This window comes from Agaricus bisporus (genome assembly GCF_000300575.1).
Source record: "Agaricus bisporus var. bisporus H97 unplaced genomic scaffold AGABI2scaffold_10, whole genome shotgun sequence".
NCBI lineage: Eukaryota > Fungi > Basidiomycota > Agaricomycetes > Agaricales > Agaricaceae > Agaricus > Agaricus bisporus.
Genome location: NW_006267345.1, coordinates 714,008 through 727,056, shown reverse-complemented (window position 1 = coordinate 727,056; position 13,049 = coordinate 714,008). Strand labels below are relative to the sequence as shown.

Here is a 13,049-nt window from a genome sequence, read left to right as displayed (position 1 = left end):
TTTAAAACTTGGGCGTCTCATCTGCAGCGCCTTTCAAGAACAGCGCGCACGTTGCACGGAGATGCCCTTGTTCTCCTTCTCCCACCATCCCTACTCTCAGAAAAATGGGAATACGTGACGAATTTTATGCCAATAACGACCCTCTTCGCGTTCCTAATCCCTCTCACCGCCATGCAGCGCCTTCGGGTCCTTGGCCTTGGGTAGACCTTGGCGACGGTGAGTATTCCGGGCGTTCGTTCCGGTGACCGCCGTTCATTTTTGTCCCAGAATTCGATCGAGGATTGCTCGATTCTGAGCTTCCGCCCGTTCCCCCCCTCTGCGACCATACTCTTTGTGGCGGCAGTTGTTGGAAAAGTTATCCCGAATCACGGTTCCCGAACTGGACCGAGCGCCAAGTGGAAAAGTGTGAAATCCAACGCATAATCAAGAAAAGAGACCTATGCCGGTTGTATGTCGTTGATGTAGACAAAGAGGGCATGTTCACCATTCCGCCCGAAAATGGAGTGATGGAAGTCACTCAAAAAAACATCGAGCAGAGTTGGAAGGCTTTTGTTGCGAATGAAGTACGTCCGATTTCCACACAACCACTCCCATAGTCACTGATGAAAGTGAAAATTGCAGCGCCCTCGCGACCTCAGAGTAAGAGCCGTTTTTATAGAAGATCTGTCTGGCCCTGTGCTGCAAATGCTCGGAGCAAAGTAGGTTCATTCTTCGAACTCTCCTTCTACTGGACTGCAGTTATTGCTCAGTCATGTTTAACCCTTTCTCTTATAACTGACATTCGTTTACCAGATTCAACATTGAACCATTCTTCTGGTCTTCCTCACTGAACTGGATCCCCACACGCTTCCAAGAAGACCCGCAGGCTGGCAAGGGTGATCGTGAGTTGAGCTCCCCTTTTGCATACCTGAACCCTAATAGACTATCCAGATATCACGATATGTTTGACATTCTTGCGAGCAACGCTCGAGAGTGATTTCCCCCAACCAACATCATCGATGACTTCGACTAAACCCTCAACCCTAAGTAACCAGGCCTGCTTCAGCTTATGCCTTCAATTACTCATGAGGTTTTAATGAAATAGGTCGAATGATGATTGACACGCAGGCTCCATTACCACTATCGACTGGTCACCTTCTAGTATTAGATTTCCTCTCGGTGCACATGATCCGTAACTCAGAAGGCAGTACTATCATCTCCTATCACCCTAGCCAGGCTCTATCGACAACCAAGGCTCATGACTTACACCAACGAATCGAACTTGCGGGTATGTCTTGCTCGCGTATTGTTATATAACGGCCTTCTGAGAACTTCAACTTCAACATAGGTCGTAGTGTTTACTGGCAAAAAATGTTTCAAATATCGTCCGATCCTACATTCGTCATGCTCATCTTTTTATGGCATGCTATGTACGCATGGGACGAGGCTATGGAGAACCTATACACTCATATATGTAAACTCGTACGTCTTTTCATTCCCGGGAAACTTTGATCGATTATTCAATTGACTGCATCGTCGCTTTGGACAGGAAACAGATGTCATTGAAACGAACGAGATGCATATGACGAGCGAGCTTCATGTTATTCGTGCACATCAACTACACTATCATGAACTACTAGAACATTTCCGAAAAAGTGTCGAATTCGTTATGAAATACCCAAATCCCACGTATGACAACGCGAGTGAGCAGGAGAGGAAGCTGACAAAGGACTTGTTGGAAAGGGAATGTAACCAATTATTGGCCGGGATCAACAGATTGGAAATGAGCAGGAAGTTGCAAGATAAGCGACTGAAGAACGTCATGAACCTTGTACGACATCTTCATCTCAGCCTTCATCAAGTAAGCTGATGTTTTCACAGGTGTTTAGTAGTGTCAACCTCGACGACAGTAGAAGGATGCAGAGAATGACCGAGGCTGCCGTTCGCGATAGTTCAGGTGCGTTATTCAAGTACTGTCCCACAGAATGCCTCGACTGACGCTCGTTCAGCTGTACGTTGCTTAGGCTTCGATTTGGCCGTTCCGACGGCATCGCTAACAACATGTAACTTTTTCAGATGAAACAGATCGCTTATATGACAATGGTTTTCCTTCCAGCATCTTTTGTTGCAGTAAGCAGCTTTTTCTTTGATTCTTAGCTATTTGTCTTGATCGAAGGTTATAGGCTGTTTTTGGAATGAACGTCAAGGAAATTAGTGAAGGTACCCAAGGTACACTTCCTCATTACGTCGTGGCAGCCGCGGGAATGACGATCGCGACCGTCTGGATCATCATGGCCTATCAATGTCAACATTTCCTAGATGCGGACTATGGATTCCTCATGAGACTTCTCTGGCCGATCCTCTTTATACTGAAGTTATTCAAAACCGAGAAGTTGGGAAAGGCAAAAAATGATAAGAAGGTTGCTAGGGGTTCGGGTGATATCGAAATGCAGGAGCGACCTTCATTTTATCCTTCTCGGGATCGCGCAGCTTCTGCTCCGTAGACAAGTGATGATCTAATAGGCATATACTCTACGGTTTACGTTCTCACTCAATCTTCTCATTGGCATATCGAGCATGGCACGGGTAAATGTTTTTACGATGCACCTATGTATAATAATATCTTTTCGTCATTTTTGTAGTATGCATTCCCACTAGCAATTATAGCAATTATTATTAGCCCGTATCAATTGACGATTGGGCTGTCTTTTCCCTATCCACCTTACTTGCAAAGTTGTCCGGTGTCAAAACTCCGGGTGAGAGTCCTCACATCTTAACAAACTAACATCTAAGCAGTCATTTCGTCCCACCCTTACACGAGGAAGCAGTGGGCAGACTGCGGTACGCCTAACAAGAGAGGGGCAAGAGCTGGCACCAGCGACAATTGGGAAGTTTTGAGGGGGTAGACAAGAGTACACTGTACGATACGTAGTGGGAACCATTGGCGGGAAAGGCATCGACGCCCGTCTCGTGCTTAATCGATAACTCCGAGGTCGACATCTAAGTTCCTATATATACTCTTCGGTTCCGTCTCCATCTCCTGAGAAAGTTCAAGCATCTGATGATTGATCATAAGTTCGATCGTCGCCTGCCACTGGACATTAACCACGCACTATGTGCATGATTTCGGGGCTGGTCTATGTATATGAACACTTTTAGAGCTGACCGCAAACTTACGTTGATCACTGTGACAATGTGAATGAGCCTACGAAGCTCATTCTTACAAGCCCACAGTGGAACCTGGCATACAGCACCCAACTTGACTTGAAGCTGAAAAACCTCGAAAACGAGTAAATCCAGAGGCATGTTGATCCTGAGTTTAATTTAATAAACGGAATTTGCGGCTCAGCTGATCGAGCGCTGGTCGTTGATCGTAGCTCCAGCTTCAAAGCCTCACTGCACGGTGACGAGTATTTGGGTTTCGCCTATGAAGGAAGCAACATTGTGGCAGCTAGCTTACTGCGTCGGTATTGCTTAGGCCCCACCCAGGTCGTGTTAAGAAGCCTGACGCTTGGTGTCTACAACTTTCTCTTACGCAATATTCAGGAAATCATCGGTGTAAATTCACTCTCAAAAACTACAGTAGTCGGGGCCGCCGCCTGGGGTATAAATAGAAAGTTTGATCAAATAAACCCGCCTTCCAGAATAGGTAAGTAACGCGCGTATGGGCTGGCTTCTTGCTACTTGCACTGAAGGTTTCCTTCTCCAACATGTTCAATTGGACCTGCCGTAAAACACTATACAGAGCTCAATTGAATCCCACCTTTCCGAGCAGTCTTCTATGTCACAGCCCCATTTCTGATGAACAACCTCAACGAGGGTAGAACACGTCTTTCTGAATCTGCATCATGGGCTGGCGTCAAATAACCATCCGCGGGCGAACCAGCGTCTGTTCGGTCATAAAGAGCTAGCCTCCAGCTGCTATGTTCTCAGCATACAACCACCATCTGTTCTGCCAGCCTCAGAGACTATTACAATCAGATGGACCCAGGCTCTTCCGAAGAAACTTTGCCAGGACAGAACTGGAACTCCACAAATCCGATAGCATCACCACCGTTCCGTCACGCGGCCCCATCAGCCCCTTGGCCATGGGTTGACATTGATGACGGTAAGTTCTAGAGAATGCAGCTGCACAATTTGGACCGTCTCCTGTTTTCTAACGGCAAAAGTAGAAATAAATCAAGACCAATACAGACTCATGGAGGCGGAGGAGCCGCCTATTCCTGATGTATGCAACCATAAAGAATGCAATGACTGTTGGAAAGGATATCCGGGCTCCCGATTCCCGAACTGGACAAATTCGCAAGTAAAGAAGAGCAAAATCGATGAGGCGATTACTCGAGAATCTAAGAAAACATGCGTTTGCCATCGTGTCGATATCGACAACCAAGGACATTTTAGGAATGCAGACACAGTCAATGCTGAACCAGGACTTGAAACAGAGACTTGGCAAAGCTTTCTGACAACGGGGGTCCGTACCGCTAGCTGCTTGCCAGGCTATACTAATGAGCCTTTTATAGCGCCCGTCATGGTCAAAAACAAGGGCCATATTCGTTGAACGTATGTCAGGTTCAATTCTTCAGATGCTAGGGACGAGGTATAATTGCGCAACTTATTGAATAGAACTAAGGAGGAATTGACCACAATCCCGTCAGGTACAACATTGAACCATTCTTCTTCTCCTCGTCATTGAATTGGATACCATCTCGGTTCCAGGCAGACCTGCAGCCAGGAGTTGGTGATAGTGCGTTCACATCGCTTGATGACATTTTCTTATCATTCATCTGCATTATAGGTATCACATTCACTCTAGTGTTCTTGCGCTCGGTTCCTTCTAAAAAAATGCCTGTGACTCCGCTCAATGCCGTTTCTGATTCTTTGAACAATAAACTCAACGGTTCGCCGGATTCTTCAAGTCCGACGACAACGATCTGTAGGTTAAACAGTTTACGGACACGGTACAGAGGGAATTTAAAAAACATCCATAGTAGGCGAATCTATTGACACAAAAGCGCCTTTAAAACTCGATTCTTGTAAGCTTTCTCATCTATTTAACACTTTCGCGTGACAAGCTCCTGCTTAGTAAATAGATTCCTGTGCATGGATTTGCTCTCGGTGCATTTGATACGGAACATCAAAGGAAGCACTATCATCTCTTACCATCCAGATCTGGAATTACCGACTACAGGGGCGGCGGAGCTTCATAGCAAGATCAGGTTTGCAGGTGCTTCAACCGTCTCCTCGTAAATCCATTCGACTCATCGGGGGTCTCAGGTCAAAGTGTCTACTGGCAGAAAATGCTACAAGAATCTAACGATCCGACCCTTGTTCTGTTGATATACCTGTGGCACGCTATGTACTCATGGGATCAAGCATTGGAACACCTATACAGCCATATACGCCATTTGGTCAGTACACAGTTGAATTCTTCTAAGCACCGAGACCCATTGCCGGACAGGAATCAAACGTCAATTTGGAAATCGCACAAAGCCTTCACGTCGTTCGGGCGCACCAACTTTTCTATGCTTCACTCTTAGACGACTTTCGGGAAAGAGTTGAATTCATACGTCATCACAAAAACCCTGCGACAACTTCAGACCCTGCGGAAATCCAGAAGGGATATTTGAGCAAGCACTTTTTGGAAAGAGAATGCGATAACCTCAAACTCGAAATAACTCGGCTGAATAGAGATCTTATCATGCAAGAACAACGGTTGAAGAACATAATGAAACTGGTATGTAGTAGGTGGCCTTTCTCGGAGGTCAACAAACGCTAAATATGATCTAATAGGTGTTCAGTGACGTCAACATCAAGGACAGCAAACAGTTAAAGGAGATGACCGAGGCAGCAGTAAGAGATAGCACTGCCGTCCGTCGATTCATTCATCTATTGGTCCACTCACTGACTTCAAAAAACAGATGAAGCAGATTGCATACCTCACCATGGCATTCCTTCCTGCGACTTTCGTTGCTGTACGCCATCTGCTCTTTATTTTACGCTCATGCATGTATCTCACCTTTGCGTAGGGCATATTCGGGATGAACACAAAAGAAGTCAATCCGGAAGCAACGGGCACACTCCCGTATTATGTCGCATTCGCCGTCCCGCTTACACTAATCACGATATGGATTATAATCGCATTTCAAAGCCGCTATCTGCTTCTTGAAAAACCTTTCGTGGTCCGATTAGGTTGGCCCTACTATCTAATGAAAAAATGGTGGTCACGAAAACCGGAGACTAAGACGACGGATAGTTTTGTTTAAACCTTGACTGCTTTGGACTCCCTGACTACTGTGACTCCTTTTCTCTACGACAACAGTTTGTGTCGCTGCATTTTGTAATTTGCATGTGTGCATGATTTGTGTCACGATGCTGAGACTTCGACATGTATTGATAACGTAGCATGGTGCCCGGCGCTTTATCTATAATTTTCAGTGCATAAGATTTCCCTCATTCCAGGTATCTGATTAACTTGGCATGGCTGTAACTCGCATGGTGGTTTAACTGAGTTCAATTTGATTCACTTGATGTTATAAATGGTATATAAACTTTCCATAACTCGGCTTAACTATTCTGGATAAAAGTCCCAACGACATACTCGTACTTCAAGATTTCCCAACATTTTCTGCTTCAAGACATGACAGGGAACTCGCTGATTCTCAACTTAGTGGTCTATGATCATCAAACTCAGCTACATATGCCACTGAACCAGAACACATGAATTACTTACCCCGAGTGGAGTCAACGTCAACGTGGTATTCCTTCCTGTACACGCAGGGTTCGAAGGCGGCGGAGCTGCGAATGTATTACCGGCGATGTCCCAATCGATCGGGCAAGCCGTGACCGTCATGCTCAAAGGTGATTTCCCAGAGTCGAAGATCGGGCTGGGAAGGGAACTCGGTGAAGTCGTCTCGAAGTGAAGTGTAGCAGGGTCGATTGCGAACTGCCATGCTCCTGAAGCATCGAACTCGAGGTCAACTGCGCGAGGTTCTCGTGAGTCTCTCCTAAGAACTTTCTGGTTTCTGGGGACTTTAAAGATATGAGAAGAGTCCGTGGTAATCCAAAACTATACACTCACTATCAAAAGCGAAATTGAATGGTCCCCGATGAATGGCGATGGAATCATGAGGACGGTTCTCTACATAAATCATTAGAAGAGACGTTGAGACAAAAAAGCTACTTAGCGTACCAATAGTTATCTTGGCCGGTAAGTTGAGAACAAATGTAGTAGTACCGGGAGAAACAGAAACCGCTTGCAAGCCGTTCGATGGATTGACTGCGTTGGCTTTGCCACCATTGATTGCGATCGTGCCTCCGGAAACCCAACTCGGAATACGAACGAAATAGGTGAAAGCTTTAGTCGCAGTGATGGTTGTGTGCAAGGTATCACTGAATGGGTAAAGCGTGTCAACGTTAACCGTAACATGATTGTCTGCAGGCAATAAATCAGAAGGCGTATATCCGGAGGTGACAAGGCTGACCAGATGAGAGAGTGGACGAGGTCGAGAATGGTCCAAGATATAAGTGCACCAATGATTTTTGATCAGGGGTCTTGAGGAAAGCGTTGGAGATGAACTTCGGCCATCCTTGCGGGAAATTCACCGTGCAGCACCTTTAGTCGAAATTCAACAGAGGGAAAAAGGGATTCAGTTGACGGAAATGACTAACGGGTAATTTGGTTCCAATCCGAAGACGTTAGAGTAAGACCTATTGTATATAAGCAAATATGTTGACCCTCATCGCGAGTTCTTACCCATCATTCGGGAAAGGGTTACTGGGGAATATAAATAGGTATTAATAGCACGTAACTTGAATTGACCACTCACGGAGACATGTCCTTGGAAGCAATCTGATTCTGCTGTTGCAAGTACTGCCTGCTCCACATGTCTACGCTTGGGCTGAGGAGATAGTCCATAGGAATGAATAAAGTATGCGCTAACCTCCAGTAATTGTCGCAGGGAGCGCATTGTATGCGATCCTCTCGACCTTAAAATTCGATGAGAAAATGTCAGTCTTCGAAACAAAATCAAGCTTACCCTGTCAGCAAATTTAGGGTCTCCGATGACTTGGTAAAGATAAGACCCCCTGAGAGAAGATGAACATTATATATGGTCACTATGACTTGACAACAACTTACGAGAACATAGTTTCCTGTCGTCGTTAATAAAGAATCATATTCAGAACTGGGATTTGATTAAAAACAGACATGAATCGTACCACGACGAGGCAGAGTTCCGTCCTATACCCCGTTAAACGTGAGTAACACGCTCAGGCAAGGATCACAAATCGACTTACCCTCGAACAGCTTCCAAACCGGCCAGGTATTCGTCGGCAGCGTATATACCGGAGGGTCTTCCGTGGTACTGGAACAACATGTCCCAGCCTTTGCTTGCGGTATCGATATCTACGAGGACACGATTAAAATAACGTAGCGAGCAGTCGCGCTTAAAACCCACCGGTTTGATTGTGCGTGAAACGGAATGTGGTTGGTAGAGCTTTCAGACCTTCTGCTATATTGACACCGTGCCACTATAATAGAGTTTGGATTCATGTCCCGCAGAGAGATATCAGGATATCGATACTTACTGTCAAGGGGAGGTTGAAAGGATTCTAGTACTTGTTCAGCTGGATATTCAATACGAAATGTTCAGAACGTACTGGTGTATGTTCCACTGTATTGCGATTCTTGAGCGTTTTGGCTGATAAAATCAGTGAAGTAACTCACCGGCCGTCTTAGGGAATAACTATAGGAAGTTAAGGTCAATAATGTAAACACGGTTTGAATTAAGTTCTTCTGACCTCCTCAGAGAAGACTTTCTCCCAGGGAACACCAGTAAATTTCAATTGCTTCATTGTATCGACCAACAGGTCCTCCTTTCCATTAGGGTGAAAGTCATGCAACCTTAAGACCCGTCAGCAAGATAGAAAACTCATCCACAGCCGCGAAGTTTACCATTGCAAGGTGAGGACAAAATCTTCCCAGCGTGTCTGAGCCCATGCATCAACACCCTCACCGTTATTGTGGAGCATCTTATTAGCCAGAGGAACGAATTTATGGAGAGCAGTAACAACACGATCAGTAAGCTCAGGATGAACTTCGGTAAGTTGAATAGCTCCGAAGAAGAAAGGATATCTAGAAAAGTTGAGAAAAGAAGATGTTTTCCTTTTTACTGACTGACCTTCCCCAAAGGAAACGAGGCTTGTTAGTGTTCACCTCTGGGCCAATCCAACCAGTCGAGTCTTGGTGATCTAAAACATAATCGAGGAACTCGAGAGTCTTCTGATGAATGACGGTTTCATTGACAAGGACGCTGTTCGGAACCATTGCATTCTAAGCGTTTTTGGACTTCGTCATCTATGATGAGAAACGCGCAATCCATGGACTTACAAACCAGTAGCTTCCAGCTGGGTTTCCAGAGTCGACGCGTCAATCATAATTCACGCAGGCTGATACATCGTCATACCTTCTTCTAGGTTCGAGTAAAGCGAGTCACCGCCGGTCCAATCAGTTTGTGAGACGCTATGATTCGATGAGTGAAACTCAAAATCAAAACTTGTGTTTTCTCACTAATGATAGAACTCGTGCTCGTGGCCGGCAAGGCCATTTGTCTGGACAACCAACTGGATGACATGAGTCGGGGACCAGAGATAAGGACAGCCGAAGATGCTCTACCTGATCACTCAGCCATCCTCGAGGTCTGACTTGTCCAAGAGGCAAGGGCAAAAACTTCTTCGGGGCAACTATTGGAGACAGAAAATCGTCAATACCTCGCCTCAAATACAGTGCGTGGATAAGCACTAACGTCCGGTCTGTGCTTGGGCGAGAAAAGATACACCTGGGATGAAGAGCAATTGTAATGCGGGTAGAAGCTTCATCGTAACAGGACCGATTCTACATCCATGGTTCCACTGTCCATTAAATACCACCACTCCTTGCCGGCCCGGCCATTCTAGCTTCGTGTCTTATGACTGGCGTAAAAAACACGTTCAGTGGAAAAGGGATTAATAGAGAAATGAAGAAGCGAAGCATCGGCATCGTAAGTCAGCGGACAAGGGTCATCCTGCACAGATAGGAAGTGGGATCGAAAGAGATGCTTCACCAGCCACATGGAATTGCTGCCGGCTGACCATCTAATAGTAGAAACAACTTGGGAATCGTAGTGGTGTAGTCCTTTATGGAGGATGATAGGGTAGATCTTCGGAGCCGGAACGGAGGGTGCAAAAGACGCCGTGTGGGAAGAAACGGCCCAGTGATGCAGCTAGGAAGCAACCGTACACTAAAAATGACCCAACCCCGGCACGAATCCTGAAATTAGACAAAAAGGGAGTCATGTGAAGTTCTGAGTGTGGGCTGTGAGCCTTGAGGTTATCATCAGAACGAAGCCAACATATCATGGCTCCAACGCACCATGCACGCATCATACAGAGCTGGTGAACGCGTCAAATGCAGAACATCCTGACTTCACTGCTAAATACAAGGAGGGATACAAGTGGTCGTTACAAGGACATCACAGGGTCGTTAAAAAGTCGTTATGATCATAGATACCGAAAATACCAGTCAGGCTCCAAGGTACAGAAAATCACAGGACGATGAAGCCGATGAGAATTATCAAAACGGCGGTCACCGTGGTCATCAAGATTCGCTCCAGGATTTGAGCCGGTGCACTATTCGTTGGCGAAGGTGGAGGAACATTGTCGCTCGGCGTCGACTCGCCATTCGTCGCAGATACATTCCCGAGAAGGGAGCTTGCAACGGCACACACGTTTCTCATCCCCTCGACGACCCCAGGAAGATCTGGAGTATTTAGAATATCCTCCTGACCTGTTTTGATGAAGCAGTCGACACATTGCGGGAAGACCGCCTGGAATGTATCTACACAAGCACACCTGATCACGTCGATGAAGGCGCCTGGATTGAAGATGACCTATGTAAATATTAATTGATAAGCTAAGCAGAACCTCTCTGTGAAAGGAAAACAGACATTCGTGAAGTTCTGTAGTACTGGAGCAGCTTCAGCACAGCCGCTGATGCTCGGATAGTCCTGACATTGCGGTTAGCGAACAGTCACTCCCAGTCGGCGATAATGGGTGCCACATTGAAGAAATACATTGGAAATCAAGGATGTTATATTAAATGTAAAATGGTAGGTGTAATTGAGAAGGGCGGAACCTTTGTAATGTATCTCAAGAAGATGACCCACCTTGGCACAGATGGGACAAGAAGGCGGTTGGTCTGGAAAGGACGGAGTAGTACGCCCTTGGATGGAGTCATGAACATTGTTCCCCCGAACTACCCCTACAGATGTCGGAACTCCCAGGACAGACAACACCAAGATGAATGGAAAGATAAAGCAGCTCAATTGGAGGCAAGATCTCATGATAAATAGAGTTAATGAAACGATTGTCGCCTAGGGTGACCTGCGGGGAGTTCCAGATGGGGGATCGATCTGAGGGCGAGAGCGGTCGGATTGGGCAAAGTCGTGTGATAGCGTGGTCGATGTCGACCTCGGGATTGTCCGTTTGTGATATTGTGATATTTCTGTTGTTATCTTCTGTGGGAAGCTCAGCGATTCTACTCATTCTCATCGCTCACAAGATCACGTGCTGCCTCACGACGGCGGTGTTGATGGCGACGGTTCAGTCAAGTTCACCTAGAGACAAGTATACACGAATAACAACATTCATACTCTCAAATCAATATCAATACCAAGTCACGAAAATGATGTCTGTCTTCTTTTCATATTAAAAAACACTTGACAAAAAAGAGAAAATACAATAAATAATTGTTTCAATGCATAAAGAAGGGAAAAAGAGCCCAGAGAAATTTGAATGCTTGAGTTGGGGAGCCACAAGAGACGCACAATAAGTAAACAAAAGAAAAAAAGAAAAAAAAAAGAGCACAACAAGGGAGAAGCAGAGCGTATAAAGAAAAAAACCACACACACTAAGATTAAAAATCCCAGGAGAATAAGAGGGGGCGGGAAACAAATGTGTATCGAATTCGAATGCCGAACGCCAAGTGGGTATAAACCTGACAGAGACCGAAAAGAAAGGAGGAAGAGGAGAGTAACAGCTACACATATATACACACACCGTTCAGTATATAGAAAAAAAAAAGAAGGAAGGGAACGATGATAATGGGGCAGTCTAATTCAAGAACCCACGACATTTTGCAGAACCACACAGACAAGGAATCTTGTCCTGTTCGAATGGGAAATGATAATCTACGCGAGAGCAAATCATATCAACAACTCAATCCTCGAGATAAATAGAAAAAAGAACGTACCATAAGTAATTTCGTCACCCAACTCGATATCCTGTTTCGCATAAATGACAATCTTTTTTACTCCACTAATAGTAATAATCTTCGCCGTGCAATTTGGATCACATGAATGATTAATCAGACGTCTACAAAAAACCCCAAAATCAGCCATCAATCAACTCGAAAAAAAAAATCATTCAACATACCCAAGATTTCCCTTCTTCGTAGCATCCACCACCAAATCCTCATCAATCCTAAACAAATAACTACTCCCAATCCCCTGCCTCTCATACGCCTTCTCCCTCTTATCCGCCACCGCAGCCCTAATAACCTCCCCAACATACTCAATCACCATCTCCCCCCTCGCAATCCGCTCCATCGCATACAATCCCCAATCATGTATCGGACTCTTCGCAAACCTCAAATGTTTCTTCCTCGTCTGCAACTGATTAAACTTGATAAACGTCAACTCATTCGCAATAGCCGCAGTCTCTCCCATAGACAACGCCACCGCCCTCTGGAATTGATTGATTTCTTCTAAACCTTGCGCACGACGACGAGCATTGGCGCGATTAGATCTCGAAGATGTGATATGTTGAGGTTGTTGAGGTTCATCAGATAATGTAGGTGTAGCTGTTGAAGCTGCTGCTGCACGAGCTTGATATTGCGCAACATACGCAGCTTTTTCGGCATGAGTAATCTTGTAATACCCTTCCGTCCTAGCCGAACCCGTAACATGTTTCCGAAACGTCGCAGATTCAACAACCTCTCCCCATCACCCAACACACCGCATCAACCTTCCCTCTTC

At 45.6% G+C, this 13,049-nt stretch overlaps 5 protein-coding genes across 5 annotated transcripts; 2 read left to right on the top strand and 3 right to left on the bottom strand.

Annotated features, from left to right (window-relative positions):
* Nucleotides 1-104: 104 nt before the first annotated feature.
* On the top strand, nt 105-2,483 carry AGABI2DRAFT_121201 (hypothetical protein; the record flags this gene model as incomplete). The annotated part of the gene is made up of 12 exons (XM_006455206.1): nt 105-216; nt 268-563; nt 622-698; nt 793-881; nt 931-1,026; nt 1,085-1,267; nt 1,328-1,461; nt 1,529-1,810; nt 1,861-1,936; nt 2,004-2,042; nt 2,096-2,109; nt 2,163-2,483. The coding sequence occupies 12 exons, from the start codon at nt 105-107 to the stop codon at nt 2,481-2,483; spliced, it is 1,719 nt and encodes a 572-aa protein (XP_006455269.1).
* A 1,477-nt stretch (nt 2,484-3,960) lies between these two features.
* On the top strand, nt 3,961-6,242 carry AGABI2DRAFT_180409 (hypothetical protein; the record flags this gene model as incomplete). The annotated part of the gene is made up of 10 exons (XM_006455205.1): nt 3,961-4,087; nt 4,245-4,450; nt 4,500-4,576; nt 4,635-4,723; nt 4,775-4,912; nt 5,254-5,387; nt 5,438-5,713; nt 5,770-5,847; nt 5,898-5,951; nt 6,006-6,242. 10 exons carry the CDS (start codon nt 3,961-3,963, stop codon nt 6,240-6,242), a joined length of 1,416 nt encoding a protein of 471 aa, XP_006455268.1.
* Nucleotides 6,243-6,497: 255 nt separating this feature from the next.
* AGABI2DRAFT_180408 (hypothetical protein) lies at nt 6,498-9,894 on the bottom strand. The gene is made up of 25 exons (XM_006455204.1): nt 9,783-9,894; nt 9,653-9,720; nt 9,548-9,600; nt 9,444-9,499; nt 9,368-9,384; nt 9,159-9,310; nt 8,933-9,112; nt 8,779-8,881; nt 8,705-8,723; nt 8,638-8,678; nt 8,566-8,589; nt 8,436-8,508; nt 8,275-8,383; nt 8,197-8,218; nt 8,117-8,130; nt 8,016-8,064; nt 7,920-7,965; nt 7,806-7,866; nt 7,733-7,753; nt 7,648-7,686; nt 7,461-7,591; nt 7,169-7,411; nt 7,058-7,117; nt 6,710-7,008; nt 6,498-6,651 (listed from the first exon to the last, which is right to left on the bottom strand). The coding sequence occupies exons 1-25, from the start codon at nt 9,853-9,855 to the stop codon at nt 6,610-6,612; spliced, it is 1,995 nt and encodes a 664-aa protein (XP_006455267.1). The 5' UTR covers nt 9,856-9,894; the 3' UTR covers nt 6,498-6,609.
* Nucleotides 9,895-10,619: 725 nt separating this feature from the next.
* AGABI2DRAFT_55402 (hypothetical protein) lies at nt 10,620-11,246 on the bottom strand (the record flags this gene model as incomplete). The annotated part of the gene is made up of 3 exons (XM_006455203.1): nt 10,620-10,904; nt 10,962-11,021; nt 11,181-11,246. Coding segments are annotated over 3 exons (411 nt in total), but the record flags the coding sequence as incomplete, so codon positions are not given.
* An 880-nt stretch (nt 11,247-12,126) lies between these two features.
* Nucleotides 12,127-13,049, bottom strand: AGABI2DRAFT_209673 (histone methyltransferase; the record flags this gene model as incomplete). Its single annotated transcript, XM_006455202.1, has 3 exons — nt 12,448-13,049; nt 12,266-12,387; nt 12,127-12,203 (listed from the first exon to the last, which is right to left on the bottom strand). Exons 1-3 carry the CDS (start codon nt 12,738-12,740, stop codon nt 12,127-12,129), a joined length of 492 nt encoding a protein of 163 aa, XP_006455265.1. The 5' UTR covers nt 12,741-13,049.